At 44.9% G+C, this 16846-nt stretch overlaps 2 protein-coding genes across 3 annotated transcripts; one reads left to right on the top strand and one right to left on the bottom strand.

Moving 5' to 3' along the window:
- Positions 1–314: 314 nt before the first annotated feature.
- On the bottom strand, positions 315–9073 carry CCDC32 (coiled-coil domain containing 32). Of its 2 annotated transcripts, none has more exons than XM_061182247.1 (4): positions 9002–9073; positions 6903–7153; positions 4062–4218; positions 315–981 (listed from the first exon to the last, which is right to left on the bottom strand). In XM_061182247.1, the coding sequence occupies exons 2-4, from the start codon at positions 7144–7146 to the stop codon at positions 843–845; spliced, it is 540 nt and encodes a 179-aa protein (XP_061038230.1). In that variant the 5' UTR covers positions 7147–7153; positions 9002–9073; the 3' UTR covers positions 315–842. The 2 variants fall into 2 exon arrangements, with proteins under 2 accessions (XP_061038230.1, XP_061038229.1); XM_061182246.1 differs by having other exon boundaries at positions 6903–7158; positions 9002–9072.
- A 3598-nt stretch (positions 9074–12671) lies between these two features.
- On the top strand, positions 12672–16518 carry RPUSD2 (RNA pseudouridine synthase domain containing 2). The gene is made up of 3 exons (XM_061182245.1): positions 12672–13304; positions 14578–14874; positions 15565–16518. Exons 1-3 carry the CDS (start codon positions 12678–12680, stop codon positions 16297–16299), a joined length of 1659 nt encoding a protein of 552 aa, XP_061038228.1. The 5' UTR covers positions 12672–12677; the 3' UTR covers positions 16300–16518.
- The last annotated feature ends 328 nt before the right edge of the window (positions 16519–16846 follow it).

The raw sequence follows: 16846 nt of genomic DNA, 5'->3' as shown, positions 1-16846 counted from the left end.
CTGATGAGAAAAGTTTTATGTGGACAATACCAACTGAACAAGAACACCATAAACAAGGTAGGAAGCATAGGCTTAGCCAGGAAAGCTGCCACAAGGAGCAGGTGTGGAATTATTCAGGAGTGGTTTCAAATACCAATACCATAAACACAAGTCTAATTTGGAACCTGGCTCTTTTTAAGTGCCAGAGGAAGTCAGGGGAGAAACCATGCATGAAATAAAAAATATACATGTATACACAGAAACACCTATATTTTCACACTTCTTTCGTTCATTTTCCCCACAAGAAACAAATCAGACGAAGGAAAAGCCCAGCCTCTTTTTCCTAAAGTCCCTATATTTATTATGGACTTGTTAGAGAAGCCTCAGATGGGTCTTGGATTCAAGGAAGCAGACTTCACTCTCTTCGGTGCCATGCATCCCTGACAATTTACCAAGGGAACGCTTGGAACACAGGCGGGAACATCCAGAAGAGGCGAGAAAAAATATGGCTCACTTAACTTATACATTATACACAAGGGTATCAGTTTCTCCAAATACTTTCACACTTGGTCCTTCACTAGGTTCTTAGCAGACTTCTCACCTGCAGCAACAGAGCTCAGACAAGCTGTGAGACAGAGAGGAAGGCGGTATTTTGATCCAGCACACACTGGGTCAGTCACTTTACCCAAGACAGTCACACGTGCCAGCCCCCAGCAAGTCCTCAGGGGCCCGCAGCTGCTTGCTTGGTGGAGTGGAAGGCTGGGCTTTTTCCCTCCCTAGATTTCTCCTTGCTGCTGCCGCCGCCGAGCTCTCTGCTGTTCCCTCCGGACCCAAGACAGCTGCTGGGCGTGTGTGTGTGTAATTTATTGTTCCACTGCTGCTGGCTCGTCCCCGGGCACTGGCTTCTCAACCTGCGACTCTGGAGGAATCAGATACTGGACCTCCTCCGTACTGATGGCTACTTTATCTGGCTGGAGCCACCTCTTGAAATGTTCCAAGGTGCTAGGAAAGAGCAGGAGAAAAGGGTGGCTGCATCAGACCTCACTGATTAATTACTTAATGATTATCTCAGTTACTCAAAGACTGCCTTCCCGCCCACCACCAATTTCTTCCTATAATTGTTTTTCACTGCTAACATGGGGAGCACAGATACTCCTCTGACAGCTGTGCATCCTGGCAGCTCCGTGGCATAATTTACCCCCTAGTGGGCACTTGGGCGACAAGCAGCACCAGGCCCCCTTCAAATGCAGAGTCTCTGAAGGCTTGATGAGAACAGCCAAAGAGCTTATGCCTCAGTCCCGTCTTTTGTTCCTCAAAACGGGAGAGAAGAGAAATTGTCAAGGGGAGGAAACATTCAAATAAATACAAAATTATTAGTGAGGCAGAAACCTGAGCATATTGAAATCTCTTATACCTGAGGTAGTCTAAGGCTCAATTATACTTATAGCACTTAGTTGTACTAAGCACGATTTTTCGTGTGTTTTTGTTTGTTTAGTTCTTTCTACAGCAAGATGCCAAGATGGAAACATCTGAGTAGCAATGTCCCCCATAAAGGAATGGCCACTATGCCAGGGGGCTCTTTTTTGTTTGGATCTGTGGGGAGGGGGAAGTGTCCCCCTCCCACCTTCCTTGAGTACCCAGGATCCTCCACCCTAAAGCTATTAGACATTCACGGTAAATTGCAAATGACTAGGAATAATATAAACCTCATTCTGTGCTCTTCAATAGCAAAAAATCATAAGCCAAGAAATAAGGCCATAACCAGCAGATTATAGACACCTAAAATGAGGGAATCACGTTGTGGACAGTAGGATTTCCCAGCCCATTGCTCCCTTGCCAAAAGCACGCCATGAGGAGGGTCACACATCTGGCCTTCACATACGTGAAGAACCACACAATTCCACTACAAAATGGCCTGTGTTTAAAACATAAACTTTGAAGTTTGAAACCAAATGCATGTCTACTGTTTCCTGGTGCTTGTTCTGAACACTGATAGAAAGAAGCATTCCCACAGATGCAGGCTCAGGGCAACAGGTGCCCACAGATCAACAGGTGCCCATAGCTCAGGGGACTAAGGTGCTATGTGGGCATTTAATCTTCATCTACCATACTTTTCATAAAATTGTTTCAATTATTTCTATAAGGAAGGGAAAACCACATTATTTTAGGTATTAATAAATACACAGAAACATGAACTTGAGTCTTGGTGCTGATCTGATTTCTGAGAAGAATTATTCCTATTTGAGAATTATGCAGGAGAAAGTTGTCTTTTCTTCTCAGAACTGGAGAGGAAGGAAATATTCAAGAGGAGAGAATATAATACCAAATTATTAGTGGCTCAGAAATCTGTGCATCTTCATCTTTTGTGTTTGGGGCAGTTTAAGGCTCAATTGGGAAAAGAAAAGAGTAAAATGTATATTATTTTCTGAACCCTCAGTGGGAAGTTGACCTGACCTTAGATGCCACACTGATTTCTGAAGGATCTGGGGGCACGCTGATGCAATATTTGAGATAATGTAAGTGAAAATACTTTGCAAATTAAAAAATAAAATGTAACCATGAAGTTCTATTCACATACTGTCCATGATTTCAGCAGCAGTATCTTCATCTGATACCATGGGACTCTCAAAATCAGTGTTAACGCTATGATACAAACTTAGGTTAAGTCATATTCCCCTAAGACCCTGTGTTAAAATTCAGGTTTTTATTTCCCTCACTGATTTTCATTTTGAATAATTTCTTACTGAATTTTAAAATTCTGTTAGGAAGAATAATATTAAGAATAGCTAACACACAGTACTGACCCTGTGCCAGGCACTGTTCTAAGTGCTTTATACATAGTAACTCATTTAATGCTCATAACAACTTTACAAGGTAAGAGGTACTACTCCTGCTTTACAGAGCAGGATGCTGAGGCACACACAGGTTACTCACCCAGAAACATACAACCAGTAAGTGGCAGAGTTCCTATCCCCGGTGTCAAGCATCATCCTGCTCTTTGTGGCAGAATGCCCTCTCCTCCTTTCTGCATCCAGCCCATCTGCAGATACTGTTCTCCTTTGGTACAAAACCAGACCCCAGAGGGAGCTCAATGGTCTTTCAACTCCTAAAGCAGATGAGTCACTTCCACTCCTCTGGCTCTTTTCTTATGCTGCCTCGTTTTGTTAGGTATGTCTACATATATATTTGTCAGCTCTCCCCACCTAGTTCTGAGGACCAAAAAAAGGCTCTAAAACGTCCTTACATCTCCCCTCCATGCCTATGACATCAAGCACAGTGCCTTCATAGTAGATGCTTAAGAAATTCATTCATCTGGTCTACACAAATTTGAGTGTCTACTCAAATTTGACAGAAATATGACAGAAACTCTGTAAGGCAGTGGAGATTCACAGGTAAGAAGACTTGGTTCCAGTTGTTGATTGATTACTATTTTCTCAAGCACAGTGTGTACTTAAAATGAAGACAATAGTTTATTCTCAACTCTGTTCAACCTGTGATCAAGATGTAGGTGGGGGGGCTTCCCTGGTGGCACAGTGGTTAAGAATCCACCTGCCAACGCAGGGGACACGGGTTCGAGCCCTGGTCCGGGAAGATCCCACATGCCGCGGAGCAACTAAGCCCGTGAGCCACAACTACTGAGCCTGCGCTCTAGAGCATGTGAGCCACAACTACTGAGCCCACGTGCCACAACTACTGAAGCCTGCGTGCCTAGAGCCTGCGCTCCGCAACAAGAGAAGCCACCGCAATGAGAAGTCCGCGCACAGCAACGAAGAGTAGCCCCTGCTCGCCACAACTAGAGAAAGCCCGCACGCAGCAACGAAGACCCAATGCAGCCAAAAAAAAAAAAAAGAGAGATGTAGGTGGGGAATTTGCTTTTTGGCAAAAATACTCATTCCCAAAAATCTGCCACTGGACTAAGCAAATAAAGCAACCTTACAAAGGATGATTTTAGCTCAGAAAAGCTGATGTTGATATCAGCTTATATCTGGACTCAGATGTCGCTCTCCCTGACTTCTTTAGAGGAAGAGAAATGTTTTCAGTGAAACAGACCGTCACCTGGAGCTGGACTGAGAATCAATTACCTCTCATCAGAATCAAGTCCATCCACAAAGAATTCCGATGCTAACTTCTCCTGTAGGAACCGATCCCAGCATTCCTTCTTTGCTTGGGCCAGGGTTCGAAGCATGTCCTTGGAAGTCACTTCCTGATGTAAACCTTTGATTCTTCTCAGTTTCTTCTCTAAAGAGAGAGGAAGTTGAACTTAACAAGGAAAGTGAGTATGAAACAAAACTAATCTAAAATGCAAAATGCCAGACTTCCCTGGAGGTCCAGTGGTTGAGACTCTGCGCTTCCACTGCAGGGGGCACGGGTTCAATCCCTGGTCGGGGAACCAGGATTCCGCATGCCACACAGTGCGGCCAAACAAAACAAGACAAAACAAAATGCAAAATATCAACTTAAAAATTCTCTCACTGATGAGTACAAGCACACTCCCTGAAAAAGAGCTCATTTTTTTAAGGAGGACAAACGTACATTTTTCTTTTTCCATCCCAATGCCTTCTCTCTGCATTGTATCAAATAACTGTTTAATTGTTTAACCTCAGAAAAGGGGTTTATAGGTTCTCATAAACAAATTGATGGCATGGTTTCTTTGAAATCACAGAAGCCCAGCAGGTATCTCTCTAAGAAATGCTTGTTTTCCCTGGCTTGACATGTGTATACTATTTTCTTTTTTCAACTCCTGAAAATAGTCTCTGGGAGGAGTAAATGGTTTTTTTGTTACAGTGTCATAAAGTGGTTTCCAAACCTCATGAGAAAGAATTAGATAAAATGAAGAGAGATTCGATGGTTCATTAGACACAAAAATTGACTTGATGAGAACTCAATAATAAGAGACCTGTAAGATCTCTATGTGTGATTAAGTTCTTGATTAAAGAAAAGGAATCTCCCAACATTTTTTTGAAGGTTGTTCTGCTTGTGGCCTGGATGTTGGAGCCTAACAAAAACAAACATCTTGTAATCCCTGTGAGAGTGGTCCATTATGGCTTCCTGGTGATACATGTTTTGTTACTCTTCTTTGCATTTTAAGTATAATTGATGAACAGATAGCCCCTTTAAAAGAATACAAGTAAGGGTATCACCATTTGCCTTCTGCCTTAATTTAGTCTTGCCTCCAACTATAATAAATAGGTAAATGATGACTTTTTGGAGGGGAGGGGTGGACATCAAGCCCACCTATAGAAACTTTATGATTTGCAATCTTGCTTTCATTTCTAAACAAGCCGCATCAGCTGGAACCCACTGATCAAAACAAACACCTTTTGTTGCTACAAGTTACCACCAAAAGCTCACCCATGTAAAAAAAAAAACCTACAGTTGATAAATGTTAAATATTTGAGGAGTTTTTTTCTCCTGGAGGATGGGTAAAGGATTATGTATATCTCAGGTTGAACTGGTTAAAAGTTTTTAATTGTTGCTCTTAGTGGATTCTCTGATATAAGTTTATTTGGCAATAAAAACAATCTTTATGTTGTCAGGCCTTGATTGTCAAGGTGGGAGGTAGTCTTTTGGGCTGGAAAAGGTCTTCCCCTTTCTGAGGGTGCTGAGTCCCTGATCAGATGTGATCAGGCAGAAATAGGTGCCTTGCATCCTCCAAACCCGCTTGCCATTATCTTCCAGACTCTGCCATAGGCATCAGGAATCCCTCTTATTTTCTTCAGGGGAGGACATTTTAATCATCATCTTAACTGATTTTAGAAAAGATCCGTGGAGTTTTAACTTTCTGAACCAGTCTTCACCAATCAAAAACATCACTGAATCCATGAAAGTTTCTTATATGCCCTGGGCACAGAGCACCAACAAGCCGAAGGATCTGGTTCTTCAGCTTCCTCAGACTGTGGCTTCTTCTCCTTATCATCATTAAACAGATATTCTGACTACTACAACAGAATTGGTAACCTCCTCGGCCATTGCTGCAAGTATTACTATACTATCTCTGGTGGCTTCCCAACAAATTTCATATCACACCCTCATCTTTCTCATTAGCCATCATTCCACCTGTGTTTTTCTCATATTTTTTTCCTCCAGTACATCATTAACCAAATTCCTTCTATTTTTCCAAGAAATTTCTTAGCAATCATGTAAACTCTATTCTTACTCTTCTTTCTGTCCTTCCTCAAATGCTTCTTCTTCCTGAATTGCCTTTCCTTCCTCAAATAATTATTCTCAGGTTTGGTTGTGTGACACATTGATGCGTCTCATGGATGTCTAATAATAAAGGTTAACACAATTCTGAAGATTGGCGATCACTGCCGAAGACTGATATTTGTCTTTCCCCTAGCACGGGACAATCTGAATCTCTTTCCTGTGTTAGGAGTCTCTCTAAATACTTAAGGCCACAGGACAGGGCAGTGAAGATGTGTTCAGGAAATATTTAAAAACTAAAATGGCTAACAAGAGGCAGGATGAATTTTATGTCAATATACTCCCATCCCAACCATCAATCTATTAAATATAACAATTTCTCAAACTGTAGCATCATAAATCCACATGTAGCTCTGGGACCATGACCTTCTTCTTTCAGGATGCATAAGGTATGACACTTTGGGGTTATCTGAATACATGGGCCACCAAGAGTGAACAAGAGTGTCCTACAGAATGCCAATAAATAAAGCAGAATTTAGATGAAACAGTCAGAGGCAGGAGATGACAAAGACTGTTAAGGGATGGACAAGGAAAAGGGGGCTCCTTCCTAACAACCAACCTGAAACACCCCCTAGAATTACATCTGACAGATACATGTGGTAAGGACAAAAAAACAAACTGAGAATAGAAAACCAGGTTTGATGTAACAGAACTTCAACATGTTTCCTTAAAAACCAGCAGCTTCTGATTAAAAAAAAAAAAAAAGCCATCTAACTTACCTAGAGATGCTAAATACACTTCTGAATCCTGCAGGGGAGCCCAAGGCTTTACAGCTGGCTGCACAGCAAAGTCTGGGGCCTCCCTCTGGCCTGTGCCTGCAGGGTAAGAATCCATAAAGGAGTCTGAGAAAGCATTGCTGGCACTATCCTCTTGGTCAGGATGTGGCAGACAGGAACAGATTTCGGCCCAAAGATCCGGGCCAGATCTTGTAGTTGTAGAGTCAATGTTCTCAAACATTTTCATTTGGAATCTGAGCTGAAAAAACAGAAGCTCAAGTGAATAAGGACTGACTTAGGAAGGAAGGTAATAGCCTTTTATGAAGTTTCTCTTAACAAAATTTAAAATGTTTTCTATTACATTCCTATATTATAGAGAAAAAGATGACAAAAGGGTAATTAGGTTCCTCTTCTGGCTCTGCACTCAGGTTGTTTTCATAATGAAGTTTGTCTTTTAAAATGGAATTTCTTTTTGTAATTAATTAATTAATTAATTAATTAATTTTTTGGCTGTGTTAGGTCTTCGTTGCTGCACATGGGCTTTCTCTAGTTGCGGCAAGCGGGGGCTACGCTTCGTTGCAGTGCGCGGGCTTCTCATTGCGGTGGCTTCTCTTGTTGCGGAGCATGGGCTCTGGGCACGTGGGCTTCAGTAGTTGTGACACGTGGGCTCAGTAGTTGTGGCTCGTGGGCTCTGGAGCGCAGGCTCAGTAGTTGTGGCGCACAGGCTTAGTTGCTCTGCAGCATGTGGGATCTTCCCGGACCAGGGCTCAAACCTGTGTCCCCTGCATTGGCAGGCAGATTCTTAACCTCTGCGCCACCAGGGAAGTCCCTTAAAATGGAATTTCTATAAGCCAGACACAAAAGGACAAATATTGAATGATTCCACTTATATGAGGTCTATGCAGTCAAACTCACAGAGACAGAAAATAGAATGGTGGTTGGAGGCGGGGATGGTAATGGGAGTTACTGTTTAATGGGTACAGAGTTTCGGTTTGGGAAGTTCTAGAAATGGATGGTCGTGATGGTTGTACAATAATGTGAATGCCACTTAACAGTACATCTAAAAATGGTTAAAATGGTAAAAATTTATGTTATGGATGTTTTAACACACATATGCACACACACACACAGGAATTTCTAGGACATTTACAGTGAGGACAACCATTCTGCACTTTTCTCCAAAGATCTCCAAAATGCAACCACTCTGTCCTCAGCCAATTAAATTCTGTTTAAATAGGACACAGACTAAAGGCCCTGCACAGTTCCATATACAGTACACCAGGATAATAAAAATGCTGCTTGGTGAAAACTGTCAGAGAGTACTGTCATATGCAAGACTCATGTGCTCATTACGTGGAGACGCTGGGCTATACGGCTCATGTTCTTATTTTAATAGAAAAATGGAAAGATAGACATTGTCATCATTTTACAGATGAAAAAACTGAGGATCATAAGGGTAACTTGTCAAAGGCACATTACTGATACAGAGTGAATCCCTGATTGGAAACCAGACCCGTGCCGCTCCAAAAGCCATGTTTTTACCCAATATCACTCTGCCTGTTTGGGACTCTATACTGAAAGTAGCCTGAGCAGAGCTAAGTGGGAAGGGCTACCCACAAAGCCTGGGGGCTTTCGTAACTATCTAGTCTAATAGGATGAATTGACACCTTCTTACAGGAGGGACTTTTGAGATTAGGAAGGCTGCCTGGGAAAAGGTCTGAATAATTCCAGGAGAGAAAGCCCAGCCAGCGCAATGGCCCGGAAGTAAAAGGGCCAGACATGTGACGGAGTCCCTGTATGAACTGATGCCAAGGGTCACAGTGAGGCTCCACTCCTATCCCGAAGTCGTTTGAACCCACCCACACCAAAACTTTGCTAGCATCAGAGCCCTGGTCCCCTGGTCCCCCGGTCCCCCGGTCCCCCGCAGGAAGTCCAGACCAGCGCAGAAAACCCTGGTGTCCAGATCCCGGGCCTCAGTCACTCCGGCCTCAAGGACTGGCTAGGCGGGACGACTCAGGCCCCGAGGCACCTCTGTGGTATCTCGGAATGTGGCCGGAGCAGGGGATACAAAACGCTGGGCACCCCCGCGCCTCTACACCTACCGCAACCGCCTGCCCAGCAGCCCGCAAACGCTCAGCTCAGTTCAGTCGCTGGCAGCCGGGGAGAAATCGGGAGGCGGACTCTCCAGGTGACGGATCCCTGGAGTCCTCCAACCACCGCCCAACCTGGCGATGTTCTGTGCGTCAATTGGTCGAGTGGAGCTCAGCTGGGTAAGGAAGCGAGAAGCAGACTGCTAGGAAACGATGGGCGGGACTATTGTTGCCTGGAAACGGTGGAGAACACGCCCCGGGCCCCAGTCTTCCCAAGGGCCAGGTTGATTCCGCTTATATCAATCAGTACGTTACAGCCGCGCGGACGGCGCTTTCCACGTGTTTCCTGCTCAGATAGGGAAGCCCAGTTTCCAAGGCCTTGACTTTTCTTGGTTCCCTGAGCAAGTTAATCTCCTCGGCAGTTCTCTGGGCTGGTGTTTGTCCCCGAAAATTTCAGCCCTTCGATACGCAAATTAGAGGACTTTTGCTCCTCGAATGGGGGATGGAAGCGATTACTTTCCTTACTCTCACAGGAGATCCAGGTCCCGTTCACCAAGTTATGAAGCTTTCCCACATTCATTTAGTCAATAGACATCAAGCTCATGCTGTGTTCGAGGCATTGTGTTAAGCGGGAATTCAAGACAGGTAAGACTTGGTATGGGTCCCAGCCTTAAAGCTTAGGAGGAAGCGCCATGGAGATAGACAAGTTTACAAATAACAGCAAAGAGTTATAGAGGATATGACGGAAGTGTGGCCAGAGTACATAAAGGAGAGAGTGGTCATGGGAAATGTGTGTCAGAAAGGCTTTTTTTTTTTTTTTTTTTTTAAAGGAGATGACTTTTGATATCCTTCAGGGGTTATCCGTTCGCTGAGATGCAACCCTCCCAACCTGATCCCCAATTTCCAGGGCAGGTTACTCTCTCCCAAAAGACACATGTGAAGAAAGACATCAGCCAACCATCTGTAGAAGTAGCTTGGCTGAGGGTATAATCTCTAGGTGTGTCCAAAGCCAATCAATGTGGCTATGGTGGTAATAACTACCACCATGTGAAAGGGAACTACAAGGTACTCTGTTACATTTATAACCATTCTTAGAATATGCAAACAGAAGGAAGTGGAAAGCAAGAAGGTTAGAAAACAAAGGAACAAATAATAGGCACGATTTTGGCAGTGCTTATTCACAGGGAATATATGAGGATGGGCGGATCCACAGAGTCCTCCAACTGCCACCCGACCTGGTGACACGAATCTGGTAGCATCTGATTCATAGAAAGGATCACTGTCATAGATTTATGGGTGCTTCATTGAGCTGCTCCATGGCCTTTCAACTCACTTATGAAGTTTTCTCTAATTTCCTGCTCACCAAAAAAACCTCTTGATTTCATATTTGGCCTCTTACATATCTTGATACCAGGATGAGGATGCCTTTAACAGTAGGCACAAACAGTGGCTGGTATAAAATTGAATACACCTTTTAACTTAAAGTTACAGTTGTAAATTAACAAATGGTCACCCTTAGCGATTCATCTGTGTCCTTTGAGTTTAATTAGTGTGTGCACTGAATAAATCCAAACCAGATCCTGGACTTGCAAAGCTGAAACCATAAGCCCTGGTGATCTCCCCCTCCCCAAGGACTCTTCACACTGGGAAGCCACGTGAGGGCAGTCAGCATCCCTCTATCTTAGTCTCTGCTTTAACCACAATGTGATTAGTACAAATATGTTTTATATTTGCTTCCTCAACCAGCCTAGGCCTTCACTGAGGACAGGAACCATGTCTTTCTTACCTCTGTATCTCTAGAGCCAAGTGATGCTTGGCAAATGTTCAAAATTTGTTTGGTGTCTGAATGTTTAAATTAGAACCCTCATGGTCAAAGACCACACTAAATTGGAGCTAGACCTTGTGATTCACTCTTCAGTCCCTTCTCCAAGTTGCAACCAGGGTAATCTTTTCGAAATGGAGATTAGATCATGTCACACACACACACACACACACACACACACACACCCCAGAAACTCTTTGACAGTTTCCCATTGCTCTTAAAGACTTAAATCCTTATCATAGTAAGTTAGATGGAGTTCTTAGTTCAAACAATAGAGCTCATTCTAGCCAGTTTAAGCAGTAAAAGGAATTAATTAAAGCTGCTCTGTACAATAAAATTTCTGTGATGATAGAAATGTTCTGTATTTGAGCTGTCCAATAAGGTATCCACTAGCTTCATGTGATTATTGAGCACCTGAGATGCAGCTTCTGTAACTGAAGAACTGAATTAAAATTTTTTTCATTTTAATTAATTTAAATTTAAATAGCCACAGGTGGCTAATGGCTATTCTGTTGTACACCACAGGATTAAAGGATATTAAATAGTTCACAGAATCTCAAGATGGACCAAAGAGTCAGACTTGGGGTCTATACCCACTGAGTAAACCTCAGTGTGTAAACCTCACTGAGGGACTTCTCAGGGAGCACCCCAATGCCATTGAACATAGACACTGCAGCTGGGCACTGGACACAAGAACTTCCCCCACTGTTAGTCCCCCAAATCAGATACCTCCAATGCTATCTTGTCAGACATGTATTCCACACTGTGCCTGCTTCCTCTGCTATATGCCTCTGAACCAAAGGTTCTGCCTGATCAAAGGAGCCCAGGTGATGGATGCCCAAGTTGCAAGGGAGGCTGGGAAGGCCAGTTTCTGGATTCCACCTCTTGGAGGCAGTACTTAATGTGGGAAATTCCCCACACAAAGAAGAGTGTTGAGAAGATGCTGGATGTCCAAAGGGTACGACAAAAATCTACTTTGCGTAGTCTGTAAAAGTCCTTTTCAAACTTTAATATGCAGACAGATCATCTGAGGATCTTGTTAAAATGCAGATTCTCACTGAGCTGATCTGGAGGGAAGGAGGAAAAAGATTCTGCGGTTCCAGCAGATGTTGCCCATGTTGCTAATCCACAGACCACATTTTGAGTATTTAAAAAAAAATAACAACGTTACTGAAATATAATTCACATTCCATACAATTCACCCTTTTGTCATGTGGCTGGTTCTCAGAGGCCTTGGCTTCTCTTGATTTGGATGTTTCTGAGCCTGTTCTCCAGCTCTCTTGTGAATCCTATGAGGCACTAATATCCTTTCAATAATTCCGTCTCTTATGAAGTTAACAGAAGTTGGTTTCAGTATTTTTGCATTTAAGAACTCTGACATCTTCTGATCCACTTGGAGTTTTAATCTCAGGACACGAGCATATGGGAGGCAAATGGGAGATCTCTAGTCCTTCTCATGCTGTTAGGGAGAAGGACAAGTGTAAAAACATTGTTTCTGAGATGTGTGTGCTTAATTACACATATAACAGCTTTACTGAGTTATAAGTCACAAAATATAATACCCTTTAAAGTATACAACACAGTGCTTCTTGGATATTGAGTTTAGCAATCCTCATTTTGTTTTGTTTTGTTTTGTTTTGTTTTGAAATAACTTTCAAGAGTCTTTCCAGACTCAAGGGACTTCGAGCATATCTACATGGAACCTACACTTAATGAATCATTCTCACAGGCTCTCAACTCAACTCATTCTGTTCACTCCTTCACTCCTATTCTTAACGCAGTCCCGCCTCGGCACTAGGCCTTACTGATTGGTTGGTGCCGAGTGACGTCATCAGAGCGCGACCTGGCCGCCGCGGCTGGGTGGTCATGTGGCTGGGCGGCCGCCTGTGGCTCCAGGTTTTTGGGCAAGTGTGCTCCAACCTCCGGCGCCTCACCTTTGACAGGACTTGGGGTGGCCGTAGGGGCCCCATGGCGGAAACACTCTCGACCGGGGCCGAGGCAGCGAGCGGGCTGGGGGCTCCGGCTCAGCAAAATGGAGATGCGGGTGGCGACGCGAGGGGTGAGCAGCCCCCAGGGCGCCCGGAGCCAGCGTGCCCAGGAGTGGAGCCGGCCCCGGGGGACGCGAAGCAGGCCGCAGGGACCGGGGAGCAGGCCGCGACTGCAGCCCCGGGCCCCGGCAAGCGGAAGAAGCGGCGGGGCGCAACCGGGGAGCGCGTCGTGCCGCCCCCGAAGAAGCGGCGGGCAGGCGTTAGCTTCGGCGATGAACACTTTGCCGAGACCACCTACTACTTTGAGGGCGGCCTGCGCAAAGTGCGGCCCTATTACTTTGACTTCCGAACTTACTGCAAAGGCCGCTGGGTGGGCCACAGCTTGCTGCACGTCTTCAGCACCGAGTTCCGAGCCCAGCCTCTTGCCTACTACGAGGCCGCGGTCAGGGCAGGGCGCCTGCACCTCAACGAGGAGCCAGTACAGGACCTCAGCGTTGTGCTCAAGGTGGAGTCCTCATGGGGCCTGCCCAAAAGGGGGCAGGGTTTTATTTCACAGTTACTAGGGCATAGGTACTGGAGTAAAATCGGGGTGATTCTGAAGCGTTCTCATTTTCACTTGGAACACTCTTTTAGCGCCCTATCTCTGCAGGTAGACAGCCTGTATGCTTCAGAACTCAGCCCACTTATCCCCTCCATCAAGGCGTCTTCGGTGTTTCCAAGGGACAGAAGTTGTAATTCTCATAGCTCCTTTTATGCACTGTCTTGTGGCACTGGCGCTTATGACTTTCTACCTTGCATTGTAGATCTCTGTACAAATAGTAATAACTGAGACTATCATTTATATCTCCAGACTGTGTTCTGGGCACAGAGTTAAGCATTAGGTACTTTAACATTTAATTCTAATGACAAACTTGTGGAGTAGATACTGCCACCTCATTTTACCTGTGAGGAAGCTGAGAAAACTAAGGTAAACCTCACAGAGGTAAGGCAACAGTGCCACCTCCAACGCCTGTGTCCTTATAACTTCTGCTTAAATTATTTATCGTAGAGCCTGATAAGATAGAATTGTGAAATGACAGAGATTGAGACTAGAATTGTCTAGCCCAGTGCTTTGACTCTTCTTTAAAATTCCATCACAGCTGAGGTACCAGACACCCTTGTTATTAACACTGCCTCACCTTAGTTGTGAGGGGACGCAAGGCATTTGGAGAGTGAGTGGTTTGAATCCCCTCTCCCATCCCAATTTTGAGAAGCACAGGTCTGGACTGACCCTCACATTTTACAGATGAAGAAACTGAGGCCTGGAGAAGTTAAATGACTTTCCTAAGAGCATACAGTAAGTCTGTAGCAAATCCAGGTGTGGAGCCCAAATCTCTGGACTTAGAGCTTGGTGTTTGTTCAAGGTCACAATAAGTGATGATTTATGGAGGTTTTTTCCTTTATTTTAGAAAAATTTACTTTTTGAATATAACTTTGTGGTAGAGAAAATACGAATAAGCAGAATAACAACAACAAAAATCCATACTCTTACCACCCAGAGATATCACCATTAACGTTTTGTGTATATCCTTCTATGAGTTTTTCAATGCCTGCTATCTACCTGTATGTCTGTGTTTTTGCAAAGTGAGACTACAGTATGCACACTGCTTTTTCTGCTTAAGGATGTACTGTGACCATTCTTCCATGTCAGTAAGGAAGAGGGGAGGAAGCTGTGTGTGCTGCTGACTGATTAGAGGTGGCTGGACCCTGGGCTGACTGGCTACCTATGTCATTGGCAGGACAATGACTTCTTACGGAACACAGTGCACAGGCATGAGCCACCAGTTACAGCAGAACCCGTCCGCCTGCTAGCAGAGAACGAAGATGTGGTCGTTGTAGACAAGCCTTCTTCCATTCCTGTCCACCCCTGTGGCCGCTTCCGACACAACACGGTCATCTTCATCCTGGGCAAGGAGCACCAACTCAAGGAGCTACACCCATTGCATCGGCTTGACCGCCTTACCTCTGGGGTCCTTATGTTTGCCAAGACAGCAGCCGTCTCGGAGAGAATTCATGAACAGGTTCGGGACCGGCAGGTGAGCCAAGCTTTTGCCTCCTGCAGGCCACCTTCCAACCTCATGAATGCTCTGTGTTGAAAGGGTGTCACTGAGTTCTAGATCTGAAGTGAGCCTTCATGTTTATCTGGTCATGCCTCCTATCTTCAGGAAGGTCAACACCTAAAGTGCCAGAGACAGGTTATTATCTCTCATGTTTCAAAAGATCTTTAGAGATGACATATACTGCCTCTCGGTAATTTGCAGTTTTGAAGATTTAAAGTGCTGACAGGCTGAGCAAGGTTTTTAAGACTGTGGGGAGAATCTACTTGGTGGGAAGAATTCTGGATGGCGTTGGAAGATGCTTGGGTAGAAGAGTTAAATGGTGGTGATTGTGGTCTTGAGACTTGTAATTCTGGATCTGATTGTAATATATTTATTGTTTACTGTATACCAAGCTCCAGTACCAAGTACGTTAGAGCCCAGCTGACTGAATCCGTATAACAGCCCTGTTGGGGTAAATGCTTTTCTAATCAAACATTTTCCAGACAAGTTAATGGGATTTAAAGAGGCTAAGTAAGTAATGGCCTAGGATTGCACAACTGGCAAATGGTGGAGCTGGGGTTTGAATCTTCTTCTGTCTGACACAGGTCCATTGTCATCACTGCAGAGGGTTTGGGCTTCATGCGTTTAGGCTTTGTGCTGACTTTCTCCCTCTTCCCTCCTGTGTAGCTGGAGAAGGAGTATGTGTGCCGGGTGGAGGGGGAGTTCCCTGCCGAGGAAGTAACCTGCAAGGAACCCATCTTGGTGGTGTCCTACAAGGTAGGGGTATGCCGTGTAGATCCTCGGGGCAAGCCCTGTGAGACAGTGTTCCAGAGACTGAGCTACAGTGGCCACTCCAGTGTGGTACGATGCCGGCCACTCACAGGCCGCACCCACCAGATCCGAGTCCACCTCCAGTTCCTGGGTCACCCCATCCTCAATGACCCCATCTACAACTCAATCGCCTGGGGCCCCTCCCGAGGCCGAGGTGGCCACATTCCAAAGACAGATGAGGAACTACTGCGGGACCTTGTGGCAGAGCACCAGGCCAAACAGAGTCTGGATGTGCTAGATCTCTGTGAGGGTGACCTGTCTCCAGGACTCCCAGACTCTACAGCCCCTTCCTCAGAGCTGGGCAAAGACTGCCTAGGAGAGTTGGCTGCATCTGCCCAGAAGATGGATGGAGCAGTTGAGGCAGGCCCTCAGGATCTGGACACAGTGTCCTTGGCATCAGGGAAGGCAACGGAAATCGATGTCGTGGATCAAGAGACAGACCCACTGTGTGCAGAGTGCCGGCTAGTGCGACAGGACCCCTTGCCCCAGGACCTTGTGATGTTCCTGCATGCCCTGTGCTATAAAGGGCCAGGCTTCGAGTACTTTTCACCAATGCCTGCCTGGGCACAGGATGACTGGCAAGAGGACTGAGGGCTGTGGCCAATGGAGGGATTACTTCTTGAACTGGAACAGGGATGGGCCATGAAGTAGGAGTTGACCACATGAGGTGGTACTCAGACTTTCTCAGGGGTGAGGTTGGGCTCTTAAAGGACCTGCTCATACTTGCTACCTCCTTCCTTCTTCTCCCTCCAGCTAGAGTTTGGGGACTTTTTGATTTGTAAATAGATCTCTTTTTCTAATACCGTGTGTGTCTGGTTTTCTTACTACTTGTCATTTTGGTTTTTTAATTGAGGTAAAGTTCACATAACACAATTACCATTCTAAGATATACAGTTTAGTGGTGTTTCATACATTCACAATGATGTGCAGCCATCACCTCTTAATTAGTTCCAAAACATTTTCATCACCCAAAAGGAAACCCATACTCTTTAAATAGGTAATCCCCATTTCCTCGTCCTCCTAGCCCCTGATTCCATTAGTCAGCCTTCTGTCTCTATGGATTTGCCTATTCTGGACATTTTTTACAAATGGAATCATATAATATGTAACCTTTTGTGTCTGTCACCTTTTGTTTAGC

This window comes from Eubalaena glacialis, chromosome 2 (assembly GCF_028564815.1).
Source record: "Eubalaena glacialis isolate mEubGla1 chromosome 2, mEubGla1.1.hap2.+ XY, whole genome shotgun sequence".
Lineage (NCBI taxonomy): Eukaryota > Metazoa > Chordata > Mammalia > Artiodactyla > Balaenidae > Eubalaena > Eubalaena glacialis.
This window is presented reverse-complemented; position numbering and strand designations above follow the sequence as displayed.

Excerpts from the sequence above, each read along its gene's own strand:
- CCDC32 (XM_061182247.1), bottom strand. The coding sequence starts at position 7,146 with ATGAAAATGTTTGAGAACATTGACTCTACAACTACAAGATCTGGCCCG. Across the intron at positions 4,219-6,902 it reads AGTGTATTTAGCATCTCTAG|AGAAGAAACTGAGAAGAATC; the intron begins GTAAGTTAGATG and ends CTCTCTCTTTAG. Across the intron at positions 982-4,061 it reads GGACTTGATTCTGATGAGAG|CACCTTGGAACATTTCAAGA; the intron begins GTAATTGATTCT and ends GCTCTTTCCTAG.
- RPUSD2 (XM_061182245.1), top strand. The coding sequence starts at position 12,678 with ATGTGGCTGGGCGGCCGCCTGTGGCTCCAGGTTTTTGGGCAAGTGTGC. Across the intron at positions 13,305-14,577 it reads ACCTCAGCGTTGTGCTCAAG|GACAATGACTTCTTACGGAA; the intron begins GTGGAGTCCTCA and ends TGTCATTGGCAG. Across the intron at positions 14,875-15,564 it reads AACAGGTTCGGGACCGGCAG|CTGGAGAAGGAGTATGTGTG; the intron begins GTGAGCCAAGCT and ends CCTCCTGTGTAG.